Source organism: Meriones unguiculatus, chromosome 14 (genome assembly GCF_030254825.1).
Source record: "Meriones unguiculatus strain TT.TT164.6M chromosome 14, Bangor_MerUng_6.1, whole genome shotgun sequence".
Lineage (NCBI taxonomy): Eukaryota > Metazoa > Chordata > Mammalia > Rodentia > Muridae > Meriones > Meriones unguiculatus.
Window position 1 is genome coordinate 21,680,072 of NC_083361.1, and position 9,800 is coordinate 21,689,871.

A 9,800-nucleotide genomic window follows, 5' to 3' on the forward strand; every position below is an offset into this window, starting at 1 on the left:
TGCATCCATTGGAGCTGGAATTACGGGCAGTTGTTAATCTCCTGATGTGGCTGCTGGGAACCAAACCCAGGTCCTCTCCAAGAGCAGGAAGCGCTCTTAACCTCTGAGCCGTCTGTCTAGCTCCAATTTTTAACAGTTTACTTCCAAAAATTTTCCAGTAATAACTAGGACGTCATACAGGTCAACATCTTTTTTCCCCTCTTTAGGACAGATCTAGAAGTGTAATACATGGGAAAGGTTTTGAACATGTGAAGACTTAAAGAGCCACAATTAAGCTACCATTACAGGAATGTTACAGCACTCTCATTGGCACTTGCGTCCAGTACTTGGGCTAATCTTAAAGTTTCTGAAGTACACTAATTTTAACACTACAGTTATATAGCCTAGTAGCTTTAATTATCTTACAGTAGCTATGAATCAAATATATAGGAAGACCAAGGATGCAAACTGAAGCCTTCCTAAAACCAGTCTCTGGTGGCACCCACTATAAACTGTCCATCCTTGCTTTTTGTTGTTCCTTATATACATTACTAACTTGAACATTTATTTCTGTTGGCTAGACCCTAGCTGTCATATTAACGGACAGGCACTTTAAAATGTTTGATGTAAAATGCTTGCTGCTAAATTTTCCCTCCCGCAACAAACAGCCATTTTCATCACTAACGTGTGCCTCTACACACGGCCAAGTAAATACGAAGAACAATGTATGAAACAAATCTCAACAGGAAAATCGGGACGGGACAGGAAATACTGTGAAATGAACCGTCAGGCCCACAACCACACCAAAAACTGGCGTGTTTTAGTGGGTAATCACTACTGATTAAGATTTTTTAAAAGCGAAAAAATAATCTCTGTAAAACAGGGAAAACAAAAGCCCCAACAGTAACGTAGGGGTCGCCTTCGCAGGACAGTAGTAGGGGAGAGGTCCGCCTGGAGACTGCCCCACGTCAGCTCGGCATCCTCATCCCTAACAACCGACCTGGCTACTACACCGCGTCTCAATGATCGGCAGGGAGCACAGCCAATAGGGTACAGTCATCGTCATTTTCAACCAATCGGATGTAATCTGAGGCCTGGGGGCGTTCCCGACGGCTCGGTCCGCGTCATCGCCGGGCCGAGAGCTCGATTGGCCCGGGCGCTGGGGCCGTGGCTGCGTTGTCACCCGCGATGAGCGGCCCGGGAACGAGAGCGGCTGCTTCCGCATGGCGCCTGCGCACTGGTGTTCGGGGTCCTTTTTCAGGTACCGGCCACTCGCCGTGGCGGTCCGGCGCGGAGTTCCACGCCGGGAAATATTTAGAGGTCACGGATGTCGCGGAGGGGGGGGGGGAGAAGGCCTCTATACGTCATAGGCGTGCGACGCGGGGTGGGGGTGGGGTTTGTAGTACTCGTCGAAGTGATTGACAGGAATGGGTGAACTTCCCCCGGCTGCCCTTGGAGACCTGTGACGTGACGTGACGTCAGTGCAGGTGTGGCACTTGAGTGTCCCCCAGTGTCCTCCCTGTAGACTCCCCCCCGGGACTTTCTTTTCCCGTCGCCAGCATCATCCTGTTATAAATGCAGACTTTTACGTTTCCGCTCATTATCTCCTGGGTTGATATGTTTCTTTTTTGTATTTATTTAATATATATATATTTTTAAATTATGGCTGTGTGTGTGCGCGCGCACACAGCAGTTAAGCATCAGAGAGGCCAAAAGCGGGGTTTGAATCTGGAATTGGAATAACTGGCAGTTTGTGAGGCCCTGTATGCTGCTTCTGGGAGCCCAACTCAAGCCCTCTGCAAGTGCGGTACACACTTTGAACTGCTGAGCCCTCCCCTTCCCAGCCCTGGTATCTGTATCTTTATCAAGCTTCTCTCGGGACTGTCTGCTTTGCAAAACGTGAGAAGCTTTAAATTTGGAATGGAGAGGTGGATCTGGATTCAGGTCTGAATCATGTGTCCGAGCTGCCCCAGAAAATTGTGAGGTCCTTTTCTCAGAACGAAATCCTCAGGCATTAGATCTCTGTTTTTGCCTGATGCCAGTACTGTTTGCAGTTTTGAGATGTGTTTCTGTAATACTACAACCTATGAAATAACTTCGTCAAAACCGCATCCTTATGGTCAAGAGTAAGCCAGTATTTCCTGCCCCCAAATTGATGAGCAGTCACACACACACACACACACACACACACACACACACACACGCACGCACCATAACAAGATATGAAACTATTAGATACTGTTTTGTGTGCCTACCGAGGCTTGCTTCCAAAGCTGCTTTTCTTTCTGAAAAAGAAGAGTACTTGGCAGTGATGGGATATTATTTGAGACATGCCAGCTGTGGATGGGGCTTTCCCTGATGACAAATGGATTAGAAGAGAGTTTTTAAGAGCCTCTTAGTATGTTACTTATGTATTCACAACCCACTTAGAACCTTCTCACTTGCCACTTCAAATCTCCCGGGCACCACTGTTGGAACAGCACATTTAAGAGCTTCTGGGCAACGGGCTTCAGTTTTATTTTAAAGTGTGTAAACAAGGCAGTCAGGACACAGGGATGTGGGCTTTAAGGCCCCTTGCTAACCCAGTGAAGAGTTAACAAGAATCTCTTGTTTTCATTTATGAAGTCACTTGGCTTTGTTGCATTTAGCCTTATGATAATAATAAAAAAAAATATTTTTTGTTTTTCGAGACAGGGTTTCTCATAGCCTTGGCTGTCCTGGACTCACTTTGTAGACAAGGCTGGCTTTGAACTCACAGAGATCTTGCCTGCCTCTGCCTCCCTGAGTGCTGGGATTATAGCCATGAGCCACCACGTCTGGCTTAATAAAACATCTCAAATGTGTGTTTCTCCTTGAAAAATAAAAATAGCGTTCTTATTGGGTAGGTTTTGGCTTTGGTTTTAAGATAGCATCTCACTCTGTAGCTCTGACTTACCCAGGACTTGCTGTGTTCACCAGGATGTCCTCAAACTCACAGAGCTCCGCCTGCCTCTGCCTCCTGATGCAAGAGTTTATTGGAAGATTTTACAGATAAGAAATATCTATACTGATTTGGTTAGAAGAAAGCACAGAACCTTCACGACCCTCTCCCAGTCACTGAGTGCCTGAATCTGGAAGAGGTGGGATTTTAGGGAACAGTCCAGTGTGTTCTCAGTACAAGCAGTCCTGTTCACCACACCTCAGAAGCCAGCTGTGTGAACTTGGCCCACCTCCTTGGCTTCTTGCTTTTCCTCAGTAGCTTTTTTGAAAAAAGGGTACTGGGTTGCCTCTACCTTTCTTTGCTAACAAGTAGGAGAACAAGCAAGCAAGATTGTGCTGAGAAGTAAAACTGGCTCATCAAGTCTGTCTCCAGACCCTACTTTCTGCCAAGTTGGCCAGAAGCTCGGGCCCTTGAACTTGAACACAGAAATGCAGCAGGTCACTGATTGTGTCCTGTTGTTCTCCCATAAATAGTGGGCCACAGACATGGAGACCCACTATCTGAAGACAGCCTGGAACGGTTGGAGCCTTACTCTTGGCAGAAGACCTGAGGTTCTCTGTCTGCTTTCTGATCTCTTCAGTTTTTAGAGTCAGTGTTCTGAGTGAGGCAGAGCATGTCATGCGCAGGAGACCAAAGCTCATCCCAGTCCTGCAGAATCCGTGCTTCTTTGTACACAGCGTGCTGTTTTTCCTAGGACTGTGGGTTTAGCTTAGTGGTAGACTGTTTTCCCAGAATGCATCAAGCCCTGGGCTTGCTCTCCAGCACCATAATAAACAGGTACAGCATCTAAAAGTCTACACGGTAGCAAAGCTCATGTTCAGAACTACAGCATAAGTGCATGCCAGATTCTCTAAACCTGCCCCGGGTAGCCTTGTGTCCGAAGACCTTAAGCCTTTTTAATGAAGGAACCAAAGGGGTATGTGAATGTTTTCACCCATTTTCTGGATGTTGATGTTTGCCTAGGTGAAAAGAAGTATCTTTCAAAGACACGGTAGTTATAGAGTGACAAACCAGAGGACCTGTGGGGTTTTCATATGGGTGAACACACCTTACTACCAGAACCTTCTGGGAGGAGGTAAACATTTGAGAGCCTCTGACCTGGGGCTTGGAGAGTATAGTGAAAGTGTTTGTCCTTTGGTTTCCTGAAAATACGTTTTAAAGGAGAATTTAATCTGTGAAGCGGGGCCTCAGAGACCTGTTCATGAACTAGTGTATTAAAGAACTCTGAAGTCCCAGCCTGGGTTGCCAGGCTTTGTACCTTGAGCTTCTTCAGAACATCAGGACCGATGTTCTCAGGGAGACTGGAGGAGAGTATCATGGCTTCAGGGCCTCTGATGTACAGCCTGAGAGGAGACTGAAGCAGCTGTCATGTCAGCTGAGGACAGGCCTCAGCCTTTCCAGATGGCCATATGTCTAAAACAGAGCTCCAGGCTTTAGGTGAAATCTGTGGGGTTTGAGCTTTGCAGGTGACAAAGAATATACCAGTGGATATGTCCGGCCCTCAGGGCTTGCTCATGGCCTTGGTTCTAAGTCTGCAAAAGGACAACAGGCAAGCGTGGTAAAGGTGCCTGCGGCCAAGCATAAGGGCCTGAGTTCCATCTCGGGACCCACATGAAGGAGGGAAGAGAAGCAGTTCCTTTAACTTGTCCTGTGACTGCCACCTGCATTTCAACACACCCACACAAAAATTTGTGGTTTTTTTTTTTTAAAGGGGGTGTTTTTGTTTTTTAGAATAAAGAGGACGTGTCAGTGTTTTGTGCGGATAATGTAAGGTTGTCACTTGGATTCTCGTTGCAGCTTATGGGAGAGTCATTCCCACCAGATTTCACAGTTCAGGAATGACCTTAGACAATATTAACTGGGCAGTTGTGGATCGGATAATTCGGGTGGATCATGCTGGCGAATACGGAGCAAACCGCATCTATGCAGGGCAAATGGCGGTGCTGGGCCGGAGCAGTGTTGGCCCTCTCATTCAGGTGGGTTCTTCCCCATGTCTCGACAGTGTGTCCGAAGCCCACATTCGTCATTTTCGGCTGTGTGTTCCAAAGGGAGGCGCTGGGTAGCAGGGCACATGTGTGTTCTGTTTATGTAAAAGCACAGACATAAATTGAATATGGCCGAGGGTGGTGGTGCATGCCTGTAATCCCAGCACTCAGAGGCAGAAACAGGCCGATCTCTGTGAGTTTGAGGCCAGCCTGATCTGCACAGGAAGTTCCAGGTCAGAAAAAAAAAAAAAAGAATGGGGAGAGAGGAAAAATAAAAAGAGAGAAAGACTGGGTGTGGAAATTGAGTGTGTTTGTGGTGTCAATGTTCTGTGGCAGAGAAGGCTGAAAATCCCTCCGTTAGGGCCAGGTTCCGTGTGCGAGCAGGTTCTCGTAGGCTCGTCTTAGCAGAGTGCCAGAGAGAGGGGTTAACAGTCGCAGAGACCCAGCTTTCCTTTCTAGCTCGCGTCCTTCTGTGACCTTGAAGAGGTCACATGGCCTCTAGGTTTTCATTTCCCTGGGTGCAAACTAGCCCAGTCACTCCCGACTCATCGGGTTTGGTTGGGGAGCAAACAAGCTCATGCAGAGCCGTTGGCACCATGCCTGACCAAGTGGTAGCTGAGCAGGCGTCGCTTTAGATTCCCCTCCGACATCCCAGTCCCCAGAGCGCATCCCGCGAGGTGTATTTCTGCTTGTGTCTCCTGCACATGCGCCTATTTTGAAGCACGTCAAGGCTACCCAGAGTCCCCCAATGCAGGGGAATACCTCTCCTTGCTGTTCTGTTTCCTGCCGAGTTCTCAGGATGCAGTTCTTGTCCGTTACCTTCACTTGTAGTTGCCTGAGCCGGTGGCTCAGTGGGGTTCCAGAAAGCTCAGTGTACAAGCTGACTGCGTTACTGAGGTGTTTGTGGGTCTGGAGTTGTGGCAGTGGAACTCTTAGCTCTGTCTGAGGAGGTGCAGACTTGGTTCTTCCTTTGCCTTGCAGGCTTTTTTTTTTTTTTTAGATTCTTCTGTGTTTTGCTTTTATCTCATGAATATATAGGAAGATAGCATTACACCAGTTCCTTGTTTCTCCTGTGTACTTGGCCGGGTCATGGCCCCAGGGTATAGGAAGAAGCCCTTGTAATGTTGCCTCCTTTTATGTTTCCCCCCCCCAGAAAATGTGGGATCAAGAGAAGAATCATTTGAAAAAGTTCAACGAGTTAATGGTCGCATTCAGGGTCCGACCTACAATTTTGATGCCCCTGTGGAACGTGGCAGGCTTTGCACTGGGTAGGTGTCTGTCCAGGAGTTGCTTCAGCTCTTGGGGATGGCTGTTCATGCCCCTAAAACCCTTGTCATGACCTAATCTAATCTTCTTTATTTACAAGAAAGTTGATTGAATTGTTTGCTTATGTTATTTTAAGATAGAGCCCTCACTTTTATAAATAGAAAATATGATACACACAGAGGAAAGCTAGGATAGTGCAGCCACAGCCAGATGCTGCCTCCTGACAGGTCTAACCTGAGAGCAGCTTGAGTGCGGGTGTGATGGTACACACCTTGAATCCCAGCACTCAGGAGGCAGAAGCACACCCGAGAAGCACAGCTCAGCCCTCCCGTGGAGAGTTACCAGCCCAGATGTCAGGAGGCCTCGCAGACACCCTTGACCAGAAGCATGTGGCTCTCGCTTGACCCTGTTTGTGATTGCAGGGGCGGGGACTGCCTTGCTGGGGAAGGAAGGAGCGATGGCCTGCACCGTGGCTGTAGAGGAGTCCATCGCTCATCACTACAACAACCAGATCCGCAAGCTGATGGAGGAGGAGCCTGGGAAGTATGAGGAACTGCTGCAGGTGACCGACTGTGCTGCCTGAGTGGAGAAAGGGCAGGGGACAGGTGGGAAGAAGACAGTGGTAAGAGTGGCAGGGAGGCAGGGCCTTAGACAGCTGAGGGGGAAACACAGACAGGTCACACAGCTCAGGCACAGGGAAGCCTAGAACCAGTGTCCCCTGAGTCCAGGTCGGTGTGGCCTCTGCACATCCATGACTAGTAGCACATAAGCTGAACAAGGATGACACCAGCTAACATGGAAAACTGGATGGAGAAAAGTCTACAAGGCCTCAGCCTTACACAAAGAACCACAGGCCACAGAGGAGAGCTGAGCTGAGGAAGTAGGCCTTCTTCAGGGAAGAGCACACCGATTGTTTGTCCAGGGCCAAAAGGTCAGCCCTGGAAACATACATACAGGTAGCATTACACTGAGCAGACTGAGCAGGTTATATTTAAATATGTGTATGCAAATACATAACAATTAGTGAGAAGAGAGACTGTGGATTTGAGGGAGAACATGGAGGGGTAAATGGGAAGGTTTGGAGGGAGGAAAGGGAAGGGAAAAATGTGATTAAATTATAATCTTAAAAATAAAAGGTGGTGATAAACCCTTTAGGTTGAGTGCCTCAGGTAATTTTCTGAAAGGAAAAGAAGGAACTATTTAGCCCAGGCTGGTACAGAGGATCCTCCTGTCTCAGCATCATCCCTCCACACCCCCTAGTAGTTGGTCTCTTTGGATTTTGTTTGTCTTATTTTTGAGACATAAGCTGGTTTTAATTCTTGGTGTTCCTGCCTCTGCCTTCCAAGTGCCGGGTTTCTGAGAGTGTGCATCTCTGTATTTGGCCATGTGGTGGTTTGAGTAAGAATGACCCCTGTAAGCTCATGTACTTGAAACCTCAGTCATCAAGAGTGGTGTTATTTGAGAAGGATTAGGAGGATTGGGAGGTGTGGCCGTGTTGGAGGAAGTGTTTCATTGGGGGTGGGCCAATGTCATCGGGGTTTCAGAAGCTCATGCCAGGCCCAGAATCTCTCTCTTGGCCTGGGGATGAGGAGGTAGCTCTCAGCTACTGCTCCAGCACCGTAAGCGCTGCCATGCTCCCTGCCATGCTGACAACGCTGAGTCCCAGTTAAAGGCTCTCTTTTATAACCGTTGCTCTGTTCACGGTACTTCTTCCCAGCAACAGAGTAGTGACTATGACAGGCAACAACTCTTAATTTTGAAACCTAAGTTGGCAGTTGGCAAACTCCAGCCTGTGGCCAAGCCTGTTTCAGAAATAAGTCTCACTGGAGCCACACCCATGGCATGGCAGAGGGAAGAGCTCTGGCCCTTCATAGGCAAAGCATGTCAACCTCAGCCGTACACGAGGCCCTGAAGCTCCTGCCTGGAGACAGGATGAGCAGTGGGCAACCTGGAGTGCTGACTTCCCTCCACTTGCAATTCCTTTCCTTTTCTAGGTCATCAAGAAGTTTCGAGATGAAGAGCTTGAGCACCATGACACAGGCCTGGACCACGATGCAGAACTGGTAGGGACCAGCTGTTACTGGTAGTGCTTTGGGGACCATTTTAAAGGTTGAGGGGCCAAAGCCTTCTGTTCCCAGAAAGAGACATTTGAAAGTAAAGGTTTAAAGGCAGGGAACCAGCTACTTGACAGAAGTACACAAGTTCAGCCTTGGTCCAGAGTGAGGCTCCCCTACCTTACTCTATTATTATCCCACGAGACAAACCAGGGGTTCAGTGGCCATAGATGCTTCTAGTGTTCTGAATGTTTCAAATTAAATGATTTCCCAGATTCTGTTTCTTATCCAGAGGAGCCCAAACCCTGCCCTACCAGTGAGTCCCAGTTCGACATCTGCGCCTAGATGCAGCACACATGGTTGGGTTGCCAGGGTTGAATCCTGGGCCGTGCTGGGAAGGCGCTCTATCACTGAACATACCTTTTGTCCTGTTTACTTTTTTTCCTCCTGGGGTACTGCGGAGCAAACTCAGGGTGCTGTGCATGGTAGACAGGCCCTGTACCGCCCAGCTACATCCCAGCCTTTTGTTCTCACAGGCTCCCGCATACTCCTTGTTGAAGAGAGCTATCCAGGCCGGATGCAGTGCAGCAATATATTTATCAGAAAGAATTTAAAGTATGTCCATTGATCCACTTCTTGAAAAGACAGTTGTAACTTAAGTAGTGATGCTTGTGGAGGAGACGGTGTATAATTATTGCTGTGTGTATTTTGTTAATAAAGTACAAGAGATGGTGGTTGGGGTTTTTCTCGTTGTTTTCTAGTAATGAAACTTCAGCACTAGTTTCCTTGTGCTGTGAGGCTGGCAGGGGTCTGGCTTTGCCCGCCTTATAGTACCTACAGTTGGTCTTCCTTTGCTCTCCTGGTTAATTATGGCCTAAGACATCAGGAATGAAAAAAGAATCATTCATTAGTTAGCAGGAATCTTTTTTAAGATTTATTTTATCCTTATTTATGTGTGTGTGTATGTTTGTGCGTTCATATGTTTGGGTGTCTGTGGAGGCCAGAAGAGAGTGTTAGATCCCCTAGAGCTGGAGTTACACAGAGTGGTGAACTGGGAACCAACTCAGGTCCACTGTAAGAGCATCAGGTGCTCTCAAACCCTGAGCCCTCTCTCCAGCCCCTACAGGAATCTTTAAGTGGAAAATAAGTTGAGTTTGCAGGTTTTTAAAAAAAGGGTAATGTAAAATACAAGACTGTTTAAGATGGGCTAAATGAGACTGGGAAGTCCATCCAGGGAGTGACTGTGCAGATCTTCAAACAGGAAGTTTTTGTTCACAGGGTCCTGAGCCTTCTGTATTTCAGTAGCAGTCCTTGTAGACTAAGGACAGCATTACCTTAATCAAATAATATGCTTAGGTTGGGCTCATGGTGGTGCACACTTGTGATCCCAGCGTGTGGGAAGGAGAAGGAGGTGGATCTCCGTGAGCTGTAGGCTAGTCTGGTCTACAAATTGCCTTCCAATTCGTAGTCAAGGCTACATATCGAGACCCTGTCAAATACAGAAACCAAACCAAAATAACAACGTGAAAAGATCAG

General features: G+C 47.7%; 1 protein-coding gene across 1 annotated transcript; it reads left to right on the plus strand.

The window, feature by feature from the left end:
• Positions 1 to 1,092: 1,092 nt before the first annotated feature.
• On the plus strand, positions 1,093 to 8,998 carry Coq7 (coenzyme Q7, hydroxylase). The gene is made up of 6 exons (XM_021646952.2): positions 1,093 to 1,240; positions 4,757 to 4,935; positions 6,098 to 6,212; positions 6,633 to 6,772; positions 8,205 to 8,273; positions 8,801 to 8,998. Exons 1-6 carry the CDS (start codon positions 1,168 to 1,170, stop codon positions 8,876 to 8,878), a joined length of 654 nt encoding a protein of 217 aa, XP_021502627.1. The 5' UTR covers positions 1,093 to 1,167; the 3' UTR covers positions 8,879 to 8,998.
• The last annotated feature ends 802 nt before the right edge of the window (positions 8,999 to 9,800 follow it).